Source organism: Venturia canescens, chromosome 1 (assembly GCF_019457755.1).
Source record: "Venturia canescens isolate UGA chromosome 1, ASM1945775v1, whole genome shotgun sequence".
Lineage (NCBI taxonomy): Eukaryota > Metazoa > Arthropoda > Insecta > Hymenoptera > Ichneumonidae > Venturia > Venturia canescens.
Window position 1 is genome coordinate 13,071,444 of NC_057421.1, and position 20,335 is coordinate 13,091,778.

At 38.7% G+C, this 20,335-nt stretch overlaps 1 protein-coding gene across 3 annotated transcripts in view; it reads right to left on the reverse strand.

Moving 5' to 3' along the window:
* Nucleotides 1-20,335, reverse strand: part of LOC122410199 (lachesin-like) — a 193,129-nt gene that overhangs the window by 22,772 nt on the left and 150,022 nt on the right. For all 3 annotated transcript variants that reach the window (XM_043418324.1, XM_043418305.1, XM_043418313.1), the window contains exons 4-6: nt 19,248-19,455; nt 18,164-18,319; nt 736-864 (exon numbers count right to left, since the gene is read on the reverse strand). In XM_043418324.1, coding sequence (XP_043274259.1) covers nt 736-864; nt 18,164-18,319; nt 19,248-19,455 — 493 coding nt within the window. The remainder of the gene's footprint in view (nt 1-735; nt 865-18,163; nt 18,320-19,247; nt 19,456-20,335) is intronic.

The window sequence follows — 20,335 nt, forward strand, 5'->3', positions numbered from 1 at the left end:
CGGTAATATGATAATTCATAAATCCGAAGCTTTCGTATCTTTTGCTGCATTGTGTCCGCGATATCGTGTGAAAAAACTCAGCTTTTCACGGTAGAACTGAGAGCGAGAGAAAAAAAAGAGCTTTTCAAGCTAACTTTACGACAGTGGCTATATGAATATTCACACGAAGCTAAGAAGCCATTTTTGCGGGTTATATCAGGCTGATATTTGGCATGGCAAGTGACTTTCATACCAGGTTAAGAATTTAAGTCACTCGAGGCTTTTGTGCAAAATTAAGTTAACCAGCTGAGATGAAAAAAGAGTAAGAAACGAAGAAGAGAAAGCAATGGAAAAAAAAAACTGAAAATAAAAAAAGCTACAAAAAAATAGCGGAATACTTGACCGTGGATAATGAAATTGCCAAGAGGAAGCTTGAAAAGCTTCTCACGCTATCTTTTATCTCAACTTCCGATCTCGCGAAAACGTGCAATAATCCCGATACATTTATTTCATTTCCTCCACGTAATCCGGCCGGATCTCAAATTCTCACGTCGTATATCTTCACAGTATTTTTCTCGTCTTTGTCTAACATACTGAATGCTGTGCATTCTTCTCCACCGTTTTGCGCGGTTAGAAAGAATAAAAATAATTAAAAAAAAAAAACATAGAAAATCGTATCAGTTCACAAAAAAGTCACGAAATATTTTCCCTTTTAGCCATAACTCATACTTGAAAATTCTACACAATAACACTTACACTGAACTTTCAATGAGACGCGCGTGCTGACCGAAGGTGGCACCTGATTCGACGCTATACACATATACTCTCCCATATGTAGCCTGCTGATTTTTACGATGTGAAGAACTTCTCCGTCCACCATATTCACTGGAACATAATAAATAATGGAATATTATCAGTCAGCGGTATCCACAAATATTTCCAAAGTTTAAGAATCTTAAACAAAACCTTGCAACATAACTAAAACATTTTAACTTTCACGTCTAAATTCCCGGTGCCTATTGTTGAGATTTTTTCCTCCCGATTCAACTATCGTACGAAGAACGTGAATTCTTTTCCTACGATGATAAAACTTCTGCTCCGATTTGTGCATCTTTAAGAACACAAAAGTTTTCCATTACATCGAAAGAAGTAATTTGCTTAGTAAACATCCAGGCTGTGGAGTATTTTCTGATGGAATTGCTTCATAAAATGCATCAATTTATTCCCAATGTTAACACGTCCATGGAACAACAGTATAAGAAGTATTCTCATTTCCTGAATGTGATACGCCCAATGTGGCGTTGCAATTAAAAGAGCAGTGCTCGAGACCCCCAAGTTCCCACAATCCTGAGCTGCACGTTTTCTCGACAGTATCACAAACGGTTGAAGAACGTAAATGTAACACACATTTTGTGACAATGAGGGCGCAGCTGACGAACACATAAAACAGAAGAGCTCCAACGCATGAAAAAGCCTGCAGACCAATAGAACGGGGACAAAATAAACTATTGTATATTTTATGAACTTCAGTGGAAAAACGTTTTGTTCGTTGTGAACCTCTTACAATATGCGTGTCGAGTTACAGACATGAAAGTTTGTTACGAGCACGTAACCGGCGTATATATTGCAACTATCGCGTATCAGCCTCCCTGAGGTACATGCTACATACGAGTGCGAGTAACGACAACGGCTGAATATGTCTACATATAGAGCTGCATGGAAGTGGGATACCTTTTTCAAGCCTTATAACAGGTTTCAATAAAATATTTTGAGTGCCAGGCTTCCTGGTCGCGGATAAAAGGACGTTTTATGATGAGAAAAGAGAGATGACGAATGTTGGGTGGAGAAGAGGAGAAGAGATTTTGAACTAGGAGTTTAAGTGCAAGCTGCTGTCAGTAGACCTTCGAGTTTTGTTAGTGTTTTCTATCTTTTTCCAGTATATGAAGTTGTTTGAGTGACGCGAACGAGGGGGGAAGCTTTGAGTGTTCCGAGTCCAATATTCATCGTACTGCGCTTCATTGATGAAGTTAAGTCCCCATAACGTGAAGTTTTGATTTGGTCAGACATGCAGTTAGTGACCAATCTGGGAGATTGGTGCTCCGATTCCTCGTTACTTTGAGCAACGTTGCAGCATCCTCCAGGATACAATGACGATAGCTTCGAGTTCAAAAGGGATGGCTCAGTCAGGGATGCGTCGATAAGTCGCGAGTGCTGCCTTTGCCTTTGGGAAACTATCTTTTTAGTAGTTGGCGTCAAGGTGCTGTCGCGTCTCTAACCATATCACGCACGAAAAAATATATTTACGGATCCGAAAAGACGAAAATCTCAGTTCTTCGAACACACCACTTTCCTGTCTCCCTCAAAAAAGATTTTTCCCGGTTATCCCTGGTTCATTTTGCGCGTTTCGTTTTCTTCGTTCCAAGAGAGCTTCTCTGCACTGAGAATTAAGCGGTTTCTCATGTGCCTGAGCAGCCGCAAAATTTTCACGGCAGAGGGTGCTGTTCGACATTCACTCTCCCGAGAGCTTACTTTCCTTATGGCCCAGGAATAAAGGAGCGCTGTGGTAATTCCAGGGAGCACTATGACGACTTGTGAGGACGGTCGTTAACCGCCTGGTAGAATCAGAACTAGACTTTTGTGCTAGGCAACCCCTCCGACTTACTTTGCTCTTTCTATACGCCCTTTTAGTTTTTCATGCACATAAACTTGGTCTAAACTCGAGCCAACGGAGGTCGAGAAACTGTGAAACCCTGGCAAAAGTTTGACGAAAGCGATGAAGGAACTCAAAGTATAGAAGGAAGTCGGAGAAATACGAATATAAAGAAAATCTATTACAAATAAGGTGTAAGCGCGCGGAACTTCATCGATATGACGTAATGAAACCCCGTTATAAACTGCCCCAGTTTTTTCTTTGCTTCGATGTCCGTTTAGACTAGGTCCAACGCAAAAATAATACCTTTGCATATCATGAGTGACGGATATTATGACATAAAGGCCTGTAGCGACGCGTAAAAAAAACAGCCGTCATTCATGATTCTTCTTTTCCTTGTGTTGTTTTTTTTCTTTCTACATGGACGAACTGAGGAAACAAGCTCTCATTGAGTTGTTTTCTCGTCTCAAATTCGATGAAACGCGACATTCAATGGGCTGTATTTCTGGCTCGAAATTACTGCTCGTGTGTCGTCCAGTAATCCATATTCCGTCGAAAATACGTTTTTGATTGAAGAGTACCTACATTAGAATATTCAATTGAGTTTACAATAAGATTTACTAAATTGAAGATATCTTTGAAATACGTATACTGAGGCACATCCGGTTCAAGATCCGAGTATTCAATAGAAATGTTCCGAGCGTGTTTCGCTTCCCATGACGAAGAAAGACACTCAGGGAAATCCAGTTGTCGTTCTCTCAGAGGATATTTCCAATTTGAAAGGAACTTGATAAAGGAAAGAGCAGCAATTTGGGATGGAGCGAGAATAATCGAATTCGCACACACGGTCTTATTTCTCAAAGTCAAAGAGGAACACGTCAATGGTAGAAATTATTAGAGTGTGATGAGGAATCCGAGGAAGTGACAAAAAAAGTTCAAAGAAAGAAAGGGTCCTTGCACCGAGTCCGTTGTATTTTACATATACATCTAAACTCCTTAATAAAGTTTTTGAGAAGCAAGATATCTATGCAGAATTCCTCGCAATAGGTTCGAGCTCTCTACCACACGTGATATTGAGAATACAGATCTCGAAATTATTTTTTCATTCCTGCATGAATCATACGGAGTTCGGATTAAGGTTGTTCCCGGTTCTTTACGGAAAAGTTGAAATAAATATATACGGGGCAGAAAAATCTAACGAATCGATTAAAAAAAAAAAAACGTAGTTCTACCGTATAGTTTTTCAGATATTGCAAGTTAAAGTTTTATGGTTTCTCCATCTGAACGCATGGTAATCATCAAACTAAAAATCTGTATCGAATTAACTCGAGAACGATTCTTACGATTTTCATTTTAAAAAAACAGTGTTAAAGTATCTTTTGAAGAAAAATATATATATTAAAAAACATGATCTACCGTCTAGTTTTTGAGAAAAAAATTATTGCAATAAAAATCGTATGAGAATTTAAGTGGGAGAATTTCAAGGTTCGCGACGTGGCAACGCTGTCGCGTGAGACAAGCCAGAGCGTTTATTCGTATGATCGTATACGTGCATACGGCATGAAGATGTATTCTAGCAGGGGCGCACGCAACAGAAAAAATATAAAAATTCCAAAATCACGAGCAATTATGAAATTTTAGTAAAATATTGTGACCATATATATATTTTTTAACTGATGATTAACGATAATTTGAATGATTTTTGGAACATATTTCACACCGAATAATGTTTCCACAGGAAGGAGGCTGCAACCTATTTTTTACACGGCACTTAGCGATCGAACTACCTTAATAAATTTCAGTATGAAGTATTCCTTCGAGATTTATCTCATTTGGGCGAGCCAATATCGTCCTGTAATCACGAATCCTTTCCACCATTTAAATTCTCTTAGTAACATGAATGAAAATGAGTCTTTTTCAAGATAATTTTGGGAACAAATTACTGAAAATCTGTGAACCAGAATAAACTTGACAATATTCAGTGTTGAACGACTTCTGACAAAAATTTGATATGCGAATTACACAACCGGAAATTATGACGCTCTGGATGATGAGAAAATGATTATCGAAAATGGACTTTTTTCAGATCACAGAATACGTTCAGTTCAAATTTTCACACAAATTATTGGCCCACGCACTGTTCAACAGCACTTGATCAAAATTCTCTAACTAAAGAAAAGAGAAAAGTTGCTTGTGCAGGACAACGTAAAGCGCGACTCCGTCTTTCCTGGCTGGAACGGTGAGAGGCAACATCGGCCATTACTTATTACCACAATAACTTACGAACCGGTTATCGGAGAAGAAAATACACAATGACTTGGGTTCTGACAATTACGCGCTCTTTCTCTCTCTCTCTCTCTCTGTCTCTCCACACCATAACTTTTGAAGCAGCCGTCATGTGTGAGAAGATCGAACGTTATTATTGTATATCCTACAGTGAAGAGCACTTTGTGCCTTTGTTCCAAAGCTATTTGCATTGCAATGCATTCTATGGAGTTCTGCTGGTGCAGGGAGCGAGGGAGGGGCGATCGCGTAGAATCGAGGTTGAAGGAAAAAGCACCTTTACTCGTGTGTTCGACTTTTTCTAACCCGATTCCGCCCGTGTTCTCAACTTGGCGTGAATATACCCAATATATTCTTTATTTTGTTCGTCCTTTTTTTCTTCTCTAAAGCACACCCGGTGTATGCAGTGTGGAATATGCAGAGCAGCACCCTGTCGAAAGTCCTCATAACGAGAAAGAGAAAGGGAGAGAGAAAACAAGCTTTGAAATACATGGTGTATATCCTCGTTAGAGAAAATAGAAGAAAAAAAAGAGGAGAAAAGCCGCATATTTGCATTCGACAGCACGGCAATTCGCACGTACACTACATGTATACCTAATAAATACACACGTGTTAATATTATTCTTCGAGAACGAGAGAGAGAGAGAGAGAGAGAGAGAGAGAGAGAGAGAGAGGGAGTGTGCGAGAAAGCGAAAATATATGGAGTAAGAGAAGAAGAAAAGGAAAAAATATTGCATAACGGCCACAACACGTGTTTTATTTTCTTTTATTGTTTTTTTTGTTGCATATGTGTGTGTGCGTTTTTTTCGTGTTTCCAGGAATAAATTTTGCGTGACGTTGTGGTAACACCGCACAAAACGAATGCATGAGTTATTTGCAACTCGACAGAAAAAGCGTTCATACACACGAATTTCTGCTGGAAATATGGATGGAGTACTACAAAAAGAAATTCGCAGGGAAATCGGAAAGAGAAAAAGGGGAGAGAGCTGGAGAGAGACAGAAATAATGTGAAACTCATGAAATTCCAGAGATTTTCTCACCAAACAGACATCCGGAATTTGGTGCGTGGATGAGAGACTTTCGGGACTCGACACTTTCAGTCACTTCAAAACCTAATACTGGGAAGAATTATATTTTCTGGAAATCCAACGGAATTAACGAAAATCTGTATTTTAAGGAAATGAGATTCTTATTCTCCGAATTTAATCGGCATGTGATGAAATATTCGTTGTAATTTGGATGAGTACAGCTCTTGAGGAAACTAAATTGAACACAGTCATTCTTGTATGGATCATTTTTTGTTCAATCCTATCTTTAACTCAATGGAATAAATTTATGGAAAATTCTATTCATGCAGATTCCATTGGTACATTTTTTTTCATTAGTGCCAACACATTTTAAACTGTTTGCAAACTTTTGCCTCAGTTCGTGTAGTTGAAGATCTACGTACACTTGTTATGTCCTAACACATACCCCTATGTAGACCCTTTTTTTCGACATATTAGTAGAGAATATGCAAACTAAAGCCACATCATCATTTGTCGACATCGGTAAGAGTCATTTAGACATACAGTAACAATAACTCATAGCTGATAGTACACCAAAACAACTCTATCTCAGCTAAACAGTATCGACAAGACCAACCCGAACTATCCGCCTCTATATCAGCTGGGAAAAACAATCACTCCTTACAGTTCTAACTCACGATGATCAACCGGTCCAAGTCCACTGATATCGTTAGAACTGAATCACATCGTTACGTAAAATATCCTCATCCTAAAAATCGAGCCAATCAAACCCTCTAATAAACTTTCCCACACTTTTTTCCACCAGCATCCAAGCCTGGAAAACCTCTTATCATCTCAACAGCCTATCCTAAACACAAAAACAATCCCCTTCCATAACTCTCATAAGGAAAATCCCGAAGTTATAAAATGACCATTTTTACAACGCAACAGTCAGTTAACACCAGCTCCTCAAAAGGTTGCAATCGAATATCAAACGCAATAACTTTTCTTCAATCAAGTAAAATTGTTAAACTCAGCGAAACTCAAATTTAACTCTATCTCATCTTGTAATAAAAAGTGTAACTCCGCATTAATAAACAAAGTCATATTTTGTAGTAACAAAATATCTCCGACGAACACTTTTTTATTCAACGACCTTCAACATCGACTCCGTGGTTGGAAGATCTCTCCCCAATCTACGGATATTGAAACCTTCAACTCAAGGTCACGTTTACCTACAATATAACGTATGTACTCGAGAACCGTCCAAAACCTCAAAGAAGACTCACCAACGGTGATCGACCAATCGATACATCGTTCTCTACATCGAGGATTGAACGATCTCATCTAAATCTCCCTCTCGGGACGTAACACACTTTGTGGCTGGTTAATATTAATTTATACTCGGTCAATAATGTCTGAGGCGTATTTATAAATATCGCTTTTATCTATACTGTCTCCGAAGATGTTTGATATAATGGATGTATTTATATAACATAGAGGTGATTGCAGTTAACCTCGTTCCACTAATACGTAGAGTATGTAATAAAAAAAAGTATGATTCTTCGGGGAGGTTATGCGTTGCGCTAAAGTTTTATGACGACTCCCTCGTTATTTCTGAAATGCTTTCCGCGAAGTTTCTTCACGAGGTCACGACACAGGACAACTTCCTGCAGAGAGCTCGTTCTCTGATTCTGTCACTTTTTTGTCTGTATACAAGCTACACAACTCTTACTTTCATCGTAACATCTCATGTTTGTGGGGAAAAGAGAAGAAGATGAAGGGAAAGCAAGAGAGAGAAAGGAGCTTGTGGCGCCATCTCTGACCCAGCACTTCAGGATTTTTTACGACAACCACATCACGCACGTACGGGAGGGACTCCTCCTCCCTTATTTTCCCCTTTCCCTCGATCGTAACAACCCTCGATCGTCATGGCTGTGGAAAGCCAGAATACATATGACTTATGTATTTCCACGTGCTAGTTGCGTTGCTTTCGTCGCTTAAATTACAAAATACGAAATAGTTTGATGCGGAGAAAAAAAAGTCGCCAAGTTTTTAACGATACACATTCTGTATATTCATGAATTGAGAATAAGGAACGAGTGGGATGAGGGGACACGTATTTTTGACAAAAAAAAGTAGTGCTTCAACATTTTTGACAATATTTTCTTCTGTCGATCAAAGATACATGGCAAGTGATTCGAATGAAAACGAGCCCTTATTTACTGACTTAAACCCTCGATGACTCATCGCAAGGCAAATTTTAAATTCACCAATTGAAAATTTTGCTTAGAACCAGAGCAAGTACGATTTCCCATGAAAATCTGGGACACCCTGTCGATATAAATCTTATACGGACTAAAAGCACGGAGAAGCACATAACACAACGAAGGGGAAATAAGAAGCTCTTGGGAGTTCGCCGTTATTCGTACTCGTGTTTTATAAAGGACCGTATTAAGAACAAACATACAACAGTTTGTTTTCCCCTCGCTGTTTTCTTTCCCACTCTCTCATTTTCTTTCCTCCTTCAACTCATTATTTTTTCTGCGCTATCACTAGTTTTCCCCTACAAGATCGGAACATCTTTTCATCGCTACTATACACAGAGCTTCCTACACTTTACCCTAGTTCTTCAACGCCCTACAACTTTTCAGCATCCCTTTCGATTTTATGGATTATAAAAAAAACACTCTTATCTCGACTACAAAGCTGTTACGTCTTTCAACATGGCTGCGCAAGACACTGCCACGTCTTTATCTCGCCCACTTCATTCGCCGGATAGGCCACTTTGCACTATCACAGCCACTGAGGGAAGAATTTATCACGAAAAGTGTCATCAAAACATCAACTCGTATGATTTCTTATCAAACAACGATCTATAATTAATTGATAAATTCTTCAACGAAAACCAGTGACCGAGGTGTTATTTTGTAAAATGAATCAAACATTGGAACGATAAACAGTTCTGTGATCATTTGAAAAAGTACTCTTTCCTGGAAGAAAACAAATGGAAATAAAAAACTTTGTCAGTTGAGAATGTTCACTGATTTCAAGTGGTTAAAGTCGCATTCAATGACTCGTATTTACAACGAACAAATACATGCGCCACCATAGTATGTGTACACATACTGTTAAGTATACATAGAGTACTATTTGTTGAAACCAAATCTTTCGTGCCAACGTCTCGCACGTACCGGCTTGCGCGATAGTTTTGCTAAATTCGATTTGCCAAGTGTGCCTTAGTTCCTAGTACAGCAGCAGGGAGGTCCTTCGAGTCCTTTTCTCCGTTTCCATCCTTTCTTACACTCACCCTTTATCAGCACGATCCTCCAATACTTTTTAACTCTTTTTTCCCATTTCCGTTCAGATGTGTGTCCACATATATATACATTATTCTTATCCTTCATCCTGTCCTCAATTTCTAGATTTTCCCCCCGACGAAAAGAATCGGGATAACGGAATATCGCAATACATTTTCCTTACCAGTTCGCATGTATGAACTACAAACACTTTCGTCGTGTAGAGAATCAATATAAGGACGGAAAAATTCTACGAGTTCCTGTCCACGTACTATATGCCAACGTGGACTCGTGGACTGGCAAGCGCGGAACAAGGAATAATAGAGGTGCGGCAAGAGACCAAAAAAATGATGGGAAAGCGTGCGCGAGTACGTATATAATACGTAGACGAAGTTGAGGATTGTTGAGCTTGGAGCACCAAGACAACAACTACTGATATTCAGGCGAGAGATCTGAAGAAATGGAAGAAAAGAGCAGGAGAGAAATATGTAGAGGGCGAGAAAAAGTACGATGAAAAGAGGGGGATGAAGCGCGAGAGAGAAAGATCCGGGTGTCTGGAAGCTATCAGGCGGCAAGTAATGGCGTTAGGCAGCCCGAGGGCCCCAGAGACCAACACATCAGTTAGTAGCTCGCGCGGATTCGGCTTCTCGGCTCTTTGGCCACGCTTCTTACCAGAGACTGCTTATATACGTGTATATGTGCTGCTCTCAAAGAGGCCGCTCGATATTTACCAACCCCTAGCGTTTGAGCAATCCCCCTCTCTCTTTCTCACACACACACACAGACACACAAACGCACACGAGTTCCCTTGCTCTCTGCCACCCTCGCATTAAATCCGTTATTCCAGATTTGATGTTCCTCCGGGTCACACACGACCACCCCAATTATGCTAATCATCACGATCGGATGAACGAGCTACCCAGTACGAGCATGTTATTCGCCAAGATGCAGCAATGCGCGCGAATGAAGGCATGACGATTGAGTCCTTCGTTATACTCATCTCTTCGCAACGACGATTCGTGCGAAGGGTGAAATCTTCTGAATCATCGACTCAAGTATACTCTTTATGAAACTTGTAACTATGAAACGCACAAACTTGGAAAAATGTGTTTACTGGATGACGAATGGGAGGAGGGAAATTGACGAACGGATATCGAAGAAACTTTTGGGCAAGAAAAACTCGAAAAATCTCGTTATTTAGTAAATCTCACGAAATCTAAGACTATTTTTTCGAATGAGATAACGTGTGGGAGGCAGTGCGTCCGTCGCTTTATGTCCCTCTCCCTCCCTCCATTTATCGCCTCATTTTGAATCATCCTCGAACCCTCGTCGATGAAAACGCCGTTAACAAGTCTCGGTACAGTCGTTTCAGGCATGTTGAAAACACTGATTAAGTATTCAATTGCTTGGTTGTTCCATAGGCCATTGGGAATGCAGTGAATCCAGGATTCGGAACGCTCGGAGCCGAGATCACGAAGCTACTACTCTCTTATAAAATCTAATTGGAAAATACGCAATAAGGAAGTTTCTCAATTTCATGACTCGTTGTATCCATTCAGACAACAGAAAAAATAATTTTTATTATTTCTTCTACTAAATAACACAATAAAATCACAATAATTAGTCACAGATTACGAAAATATTAATTTTAATGAAATTTATAAACCTCTTAAAACTACATCGACGAAGAAAAACAACGTTGAGTTTTTTATTACGCCTCTGATCACAATGGTGCATGCTTTATGCGAAAACTACATTGATGCTTCTGCTTCTACCAGCAGTCTCCAACGAAATCATTGCGAAACCGTCTTCCAAGGATTTCTCGTCTTTCTCTTTATACATAAATATATATATTCTATATGTATAAAGTCAAAGCGAAGGAAATAAACAACATATAGATAGGTACGCCACAGATATATAGTTAGGATCGACGGTTTGCAGAACGTGTATGAAATGTAGCGCATTCGTTGCACGTGGGAATGCTAACGTCGAGTGTACTCGACTATATCCATGGTACAGAGTAGAAGTAACCCCAGGGGACTTGCGTGTAACAACCCAAGAAGCGGAAATTCTTCTCGCTTTCCTCCTCTCTTCTCGGATATCGTAAGGATATAACATATACATAATGCATATAACACGCAATGAAAAATAACGTCTTAAGTCGTGTAATTCAGTGACTCGATCGATATGCAACGTAGGATGGTTTCTCTTCTCTACAACTGCTATGAATGTATACAACAGTGATTGAACTTCAACAACTAGAAGGAGAGAACGAAACACATGCCGACGAGTGTCGATAAAAAAATAAAATAAAACGAATAAAATAAAATAAATAAATAAAATTTTGCAAAATCGAGGATTGAAAAAATGTGGTTTTAAGGAAGAAGTTGCGTGGATTTTCGACGTGTCCTCTTTCACTGTCTCCTCTTCTAATGAGAACACATGCAAGAATTAGATTCACTTCGAAGAAGCTGGGGAGAAATGGTCGTGCGATGAATGTCGATATATATTGATACAATGAATATTTCAGCCTCTGTGCAGAAGAGACTCAGCTTCGTTGGAGCTTTCAACTCCCCGGAATAGCTGTGTGTCAATAATACAGTCAACGGTAAGTTTTCACAGCATGAAAATCGATCCAAAATCCAATCGCAAATACTTTTTGCTGAATGCACCTTCATTCAATGTGAGCGGTTGCCTTAGGAAAAGATACTCATTTAAAAATATCAAGTCAGCAGAAAGTGCTAAAAAGAGAGTAAGTGGGAGCTTCTCGAATATGCCGTTTTATTGAGTTTTTTTTTTTAATGCAAATTTATAGACTTTCATATGTCCCGAGGCTTCTCTTGTTGTTGGGTAACGCGAGGTGAGACGCTATATCGAGAAAATCGGTACGTTCCGATTTATTACCTATATAATGGATAAAAAAATGAAAATAACCGCAGGGAAGAAGATACAAAGACCAGGGCGTTGTGCGTTTTCACACAAGTGGTATCGACCGTTCACTACATTCTTGAGGAAACGACTTCCCGATGCGAATATACGCGCGTCGCTTTGCTGGTATACTTTATGAAAAGATAGTTGTAAACGTTTAGAAAAATATCGATATACACAGACATGGGGCAAAAAAACGGATTATAACAGAATACAGGAGGAAATAACTCGCTTTTTATAAATTTAAGAAGTTTCATCTAGCCCAAATGCCACAAGAAACGTACTGTAACTTTACGCAATTTTTGAAAAAACCAATAGTTTTGCTTGAGGTAGAATTCTGAAAATTGGTGAAATTTTTTTTCACTACAATTCCAATCGAATGCACTTCGACTGCTCTTCTTAAAAAGCAGTCGAAAAAAGTTAGAATTCTTTCGAAATTTCTCCTTTTTCCAAATTTTTTTTCTCATAATCTCTTCTTTTTATATCTGAAAATTCCAAAGTATTTTTTTTTTCTTTTACTGGGAAAATATACCGAATTGAAAGAACGAAAAGAAAAATAATTTCCGCAATTTTTGAAGTACCCCATTTTGTCCCAGTTTCCCCTACTTTATCGATTACTTTGCGCACATTCACGTGTTAATTTTGGCTGAACTTCTAATTTTTAATGTTATGAACTTCACTCTACTGCTCTTAGATATTTCATCCTTTCAAACAAAGAAATAATATTTTCTAATTCGATGTCGACGAGGTCTTCATACCGCTGCATGAAATTTTCAACACTCCGACTCAGAGATATTCCTATCCAACAAACAATCACATCCAATTCGAATGAAAAATTTGATTTTCTTGCGATTGCCTTCACGTAGATAGACCGTTTAGGAAAAAAATTAAATCAACCTGTCCTCGAAATGTGATATCTCCAAAGCCAGCATTGGGGACGCTCGATCTTCGTTGCAAAGTCATGCAATAAGTTGTGATGAAACCAATCAAGTTCATTTTCGAAGACCGAGTTGATGGTGAGATTACTAACAACGATGACTGGCGAAATAGTCGAAAAATATTGTTGAACGATAATTAGAAAACAATTCGTGGTTTGAGGAAATAAAATTCAGTCGAGAATGGAAAAAAGTGGAACTGCTAATCGATACCTCGGCGCCGAGCCAGAATGAGATCACGTCTATTGGAGAGCTACCGAAAATTTCCTAGGAATGTCGATTCTGCTCTTTTGGAACAGATCCATCAACCTCCAAGATTGCAAAAACACCGAGTGTTGCGTTTCAATCAGCCACGCGACTCTATATTTTCTTGCTCATTCACAATTCCGCAATTGCTTATTTTTTTCGAATTCAATTCAACTGCATCGTCTTTCTAAAGTTTTATATACTATTTCTGGATTATTAGACTGTATTTTTCGTCGCGTTTCTATCTCCGGTTTGAAGCGAAGATACCGCAACGTCTTTTCAGTCCTTTTCCTTCCAGCATTTCATAAATCATATTTGTGAGATTTGTAAGATCGCATTAATAATTTCAGCGTATTATCCCTCTTGTACCTTCCTTAAAACCGTGTTTCCTTATTCGTCGACAAGTCTATACCGAGTTTTCCTTCAACCTGGAGTTCACTCATGTGGCTACGAGGTCCCCAAGTTGTCTTGCTCCCTCTGCGTATTCTATTATTCGTCCTTCAGCATTTTTCGTTTCCTCAACCTTTTTCTTTAGCTCTATCACTTTTGTTATTTTCCCTCGACAGCGAAGTGGTTATTTTCGAAATATTTGGACTGAATTTTTCCCCCGTTGAATTCCTTTCTCCGCCTCTTCATACCGAATAACGTGCGGTTCGACGACAAAACAATATTTATACAATTAGCAATTGCATGGCAGGAGAACCTCAGATAAAAAGCATGTTTGATTAGAATTAGGTAACAATTCTGTTCATGTACAATTATCACGTCTTTAACACAAATGATGGGGGAATCGAAAGCGTCTATCGCCGAATGTATAATGGCACAATGGGCCTCTAATGAACTCCCGTTGCCTCCATTGAAGGAGGGCCCTCCATTGTTGTGCAGTACGCCGATCAATCAAGGTAAAAATATATGCTATTAACCGGCATGCTGTAAGATACCTTTCGACCTACAACCTCCACGTTAGGACAATCATAAGTTGCTAATAAAATGAGCCACACATGGACACACTCGTGAAATACTAAATGCAGAGGGTCGCGATGCCCAGAGCTTTCCCGTTCTCCAGATGCTCAACGAGCTAATTTCAATAAACCGCGAAGCTCTGTGCATAAATTTGTGAAGCGCGTTATGCGGTTACCATGCAACTTCCGGTAACGTAGCGTTATATTACATCATCCATCTATACATTAACTGATTACACAATGGCACAGCGTGACGTTGAAAAGGTATTTGCGGATGGATGTATATACGTATATAGATAGATATACATATATGAGAGCGTCTATCGTCTGAATAATTAAGTTAGGGCGACCGATAACGTGCAACAGAGAGGACGTTTTAGTCGTCCGGTTGAATTTTCTTGTCGAGCACGATTCCGTGAGTGGGAAAGCCCAGCCGTGTAATAATTGATCGTCAAAGTAGGATGCTGCGGTGAAGGCTCGTGGTTGCGTTCGTGACCACGCAAATTGCGATGCGTTCGCATACCTATGTTTGCTCCGTTAAAATTCTCTACCCCTTGTACCTGTTTTGTTCACCGTACCATGTGTCCATTCGCATCCATGGTAATAAATGTGTCGATGTGGTCTCGTTGGTGCTGACGCGAGAGAGATAAAGAGATTGAGCGAGGCAAAATAGTTTATACATTCAGCAATTCGGAGTATCGAATCATTCCAAATGGCTATTTGTAACGAACCAAATTCAGCAATCATGAACCTGTAATCACTCGCTGACTATAAATTCCCACTTTTGCTTATGCTCATCTGGTCGTTTTCAAATAACTTTTAATAATCTTCATTTCTATTTATACGTTTACAGATTTTCCAGGTGCTGATGAACCATTCAAATGTGTTAAGGTTTTAATATTGACGCGTTGAGAATATCGATGGGATTCGCGAATGTTGAATTATTCTATCCAGCGAACATTCAAAATTCATCGATCGCTAAATGCCTGACGTATTGCCGATCATGAATGTTCAAGCGACGGACAAATCGATTTTTTCATTTAGTAATAAAGCTTCCAGTCCATACGTTCATTTGTTCAAAATATACCATGGACTCTTAGCTTTGGATAATTCAGTTAAATATTTATGTATTATCTCTAGGAAACAAAGCATCGTTGTTTGTACTCAACACAACGATTCTCAATTGTTCGGGAACGATTTTAAATAATTCTATCAAGTACAAAGGCACTTCAAAGCTTTCGTAAAGATTTTCCATGCCAGTGCAATGCTGGCATGAATTGACAAAGCTCACACATGGTGACCCGTACAACCAATTAATGAATCGGTTTTTTTCCTAATAAAAGCATAATCCCATAGTCAAATGGATTAGGAATTAGAGAAATTAATCGTTGTACAGAACGTATGTTATTCCCATATCAATAAATTATTACCATTCACTGCCACAGGAATATGCATTTCCATTTATTTGGGAGAATTATCGCTGCAGCGTATTCCTAGTGTATTTGAAAGCACTGACTTTACAGACTCGTATCATTAAACGGACTATACGCCTACATAAATCGATTTATATAATTCACTAGCTGTAGAACATCGATATACAATCCTATAATTTTTTGCATTTCCAAAGAGGATTAACGATTCTGTAAAACTATTTTTCCCACATGCTAATCGAGAGGAAAAAAGCATTTAATGTACAGTAGCGAGTAGTTCACTAAACTCGATTGAATTCCGGGTCGACCAAAGAATTGCTACTAACTATTACCGAAAATGCATGACCGTGCAATCTCATTCGGGCATTACAGTGTATAGAAACTAACGAATGATTGATTAAAACTTTTGTTTCGTACGAAGCACCATTCGTTGTTCCATTTACATTTCAGCACGTAAACTAGAAACATAACAAAGTTTTTTTTTCATTTCTGAAAGATTTTTTTCCCCCATTCGCCATGTCAACTGTTGGTGGTTCTCTTGCGTTCGACGGCCTCTTCAAATATGCAGATAGATCCCCGGGGAAGTTCCGGGCGTCACGAGCTTCCACTGTCTCCTCTCTTCGCTCGCTCTCCTTGCCGCGACGCCCCCCCCCCCCCCCCCCATTCCATCGCTCCCACACCTTCGCTTTCTCGCTCTGCTTTTACACTCTTTTGGATGTACGTGTACGAGCAGCGTTGAAGAGTGTTTTGAAAAGCTTCAAGCGTTCTCACTTGCGTATTCTCGCTCGCTACGTCATTCTTGCCGTAACGAAGCGTTGCGTACGTACACGTACGCGGCGATTCGACGCCATATACAATTTTCCGAATACGTGCTCATATACAATGAGCTTGCTGTCAGACTGGCGTAAATTGCATAATTCTATCTACTCAATTCAAAGGTTCACATCCTTTTGACCGTGAGGAAAATCGATCTGCTTCTTCGTGACACGTAGAGCATAGCAACGTGGCTTGTGTGCACTAGATTCGTGGGCTTTGCCCAGGGCGACTCCTCTATTTCGCTCTCAGTGACCACAACCCCGGAGAAAGGTTTTTCCAAACTCCTATCCCAAGAGTGTTCACGTCATTATCCATTGAACCCTCATATCCAACATTATCGTATGTGTATCCGTTGGAAAACATTCACAATCAGCTCAACTTCGACCTGGAGTGACTTGAGGTTGAACGATGTTGAGTGAATGCTTTTAGGGTCATCGAATCAATGAGAATAGCACGACAGCGATGATGAAAGCGATAACATGTATCAGTCATTCCGAATAATTTAATGAAGCAATCTTCATTCGAATGAAGATTCGAAATAGTTCGAATATTCTTTGTTGATATCTATATCGAAAATGTTATGGAAGTAGTTATTTTTAACCGGTTGACTGGCATTGGATCATATATGTACAGAAAAAAGTTGGGCCCATTCAGGTTTTGTGTCATATGTGTACATATTGAAATAACTTTTTCAATTTTCAACCGATTTGGACAAAAATTGGTATACAGTGGTTTTTTGGGTCGCTGAGTCGATTGTTGAACTTAATTTTCACCTCACTACCCTTTGAAGAAAATCGAAGGTTGAGGGTGAAATTTTTCGTTTTTTCAATGGATTTTCATGCTATATGACATGAAAATTTTCAGTTTTTTATCACACTGGACTCTTTCATCGAAATCAAACAAAATTTGCTACCCCCAAAAATGTGAAAAATAAGGGTTCAGGGTGAAATTTTTTAATTTTTCACTGCGAAAATTTCATGCTTTAACACATGAAAATGGAATCAGCAACCTCGAAAACCCTCAGAAATAAAAATTATCGTGATTTTCGGTAACGTATTGGCTCGTACCAGATTTGGCACAAAAACTGGAAAAAAGCTCACCAGTCAACCGGTTAAAACACCCTGGCTGAGTATTTGAACATGGGAAAATATTTTCAAAGCATTTGAATGTTGAATAACGTGTCTGATCTAATCGCGGCAGCATCTTGACGCCGAGCATTGAAAGAAATCTTAGAAGCCAAAACGTGCTACGTTTTCGCACTCTAAAATGATTTTTTTTCCATTATTTACAAAGTCCTTTTGCACCAAAACATTTTCACTACTCGAAAATTAAAAAAGATTCCACAAATTTGTTTAGATTGTTTTTGAATATTTTATTTTTCTGCAAGCTGTAATATGAAATGAGTTATTCCGCGAATGCATTATCGGAATTCGTGATGCACATCTAAATATCGTATCTGAAGAAAGAGCCATTACAGAAAAAAAATTATTATTTGTTGCTGTTTTATATTTACTTCTGACGTTCTGAAATATAAACGTCGATGATTGCGTATTCGAGCTGTGAAGAAAACGTTCATCCAATAATCGATATCATTATGAAAAATGATAACACGATAGAATATTACTCACCGTGCTCGCCATTGTAATTTATTCTTTTGCCGTCTTCTCGTCGCCACATTACGTAAGGTTCAGGATATCCTTTCGCCTTGCAGGTTAACGTGACGTTCGATGCTTCTCTGACTACCATATCGGTGCTAGTTTCCTTTTCGATTATTGATGGTGGAACTGATCATGGAAAAATGAAAATAAAATTTTTCAATTTTACGTTGTACAACAAACAGTGAAATAATTCTTCTAGTCACTTATTGGAGCATTTTTATTCAGGGTTCTTTTATGGAATTATTGATTTATAACAATTCATTCGAAATGATTTAGCGATAAATCGTTTCTGTATTCTACATACGCTGAGTGGAACCTTCTATTTTTTAAGGTATTTGACAAAACCCTCCAAAATTATTAATGAAGCAGACTGGACGTTAGTACAAATAGTATGTCAACATCAATTGTTACTCCCAATTGTAAACGATAGAAATTTCTATTCAATTGTGTAAATTGTATATTATCAACTAGAGAAATTAAGAATTTGAGTCAATTAGACCTAAGAAAACGAAGCAAAGCACGTTCATATCGTGCAAATGACTTAAAACGAAATCCCTCGATTATCGTGTTTACCAAAGCTCGTTCGAAAATCGCATCGTTGAGATAGAAAATATCGAATTTTCATTTAAGGAGTTTCGATACAGAAGTCTAAATATTAAGAAATTGATCAAATTTGGTGATAATGTTCTTCAATATCAAGTGCGAAAACACAATTTTTTTTCAAAATTTTCTTCTACTTATTTATCGAATAATTACGCATTAAAGCAGATTTCTTATGCCCGGAACGTATACCTATATATATGGAAACGCTATGCTTATACACGTGAACTTTAATGATCAATTACTCGATAACTGTGTAGAAGAAAAATCTTCAAAAATTTGTAATGTCAAATTTGGCACTACAGAGTATGTTCACCAAATTTTATAAAATTCTGAACTTTTTGAAATTTTTTATGTTTTTAGCATGGTTTAGCATGGCAACATTGTATCGCCTGTACCGAAACTCCTTAAAAGTACCTTAAAATTGCAGTCAATCAAATTCTCAGCTACTTACCAACCACCTGGAGATAGCCTTCTATACTCCGCATGGGATCCGTATTTATCTGACACATGTACCATCCCCGGTCGACTTCTTGCGCTTCCTTGATGTGGAGATACCAGGAGCGATGATCGTTGTAGGTCAATGATATACGAGGGTTTTGAGTTATGACGTTGTCGTGAATCGACAATATCGTTTGCGTGTCAACCCGGACCCAGGCTACCTGTAAATATTCATTATAACAGAGAAAATAATATCATTCATTTACAATATCTGAAAACATCTCTCGATGAAATACTGCTAAAAGGAACAAAATTTTCCCCAAAAAGGGGAGTCTTTCATAGAAAAAATAAGAGTATGGGATATAAAAAAAATCTTAGTCATTATTCCACAGCGAAATATCGATTTGAAATCATCATATTTTCATGTACAACATTCGTTCTAGGAAGAGCAAAAAACAAAATTGTTTATTCTCATCTGCCCTTCTCTTATCTGCGACTTTCGTTCGTCATTTGTTGATGACAATATTCTTGTAATGATCCTGCGATTTAACAAGGTTTCCATAACCAAGTTAGCAGGATTTCTCAGTTCATTGGAAATTCATTTATAATCGCTAATCATGGTGCTCGGTGAAGGAAGAGAGAGCGGAACGAATAAAGTATCGAGGATCGCTATCTCTTATTATCAACTGCGTGTATTCACGTGGATTCCGTACGGATTTGTTGCATGAGAAAGGAACCGCAACGTCGAGAGCTTGTGATAGAATAGCCTCTCAGATTGCAATCCACAAGGAAGCGAAATACCTTCCCCAGACTCCTTTCAATGCAAACTGTCTAATTCTCGATACAGATGTTAGCAAGAGTGTATAAGATACCACCAATTCCTGATATCCATCTCAACATGTGTATGCACTTCTAACTTATACGGTATCTTCGGTTTTCAATCTTCTCGAATCCACCGAAAATCGGTGTTTATGGAATAGAATGCACGAGAATGCGATATTTGCTGTTTCGCATAAATAGACACGTGAAGGGGAATCCATCAGGACCGATTCTACTGCAGTGCACTTTTTTTACTGTTAGCGCATCGAATATGCTCAAGTT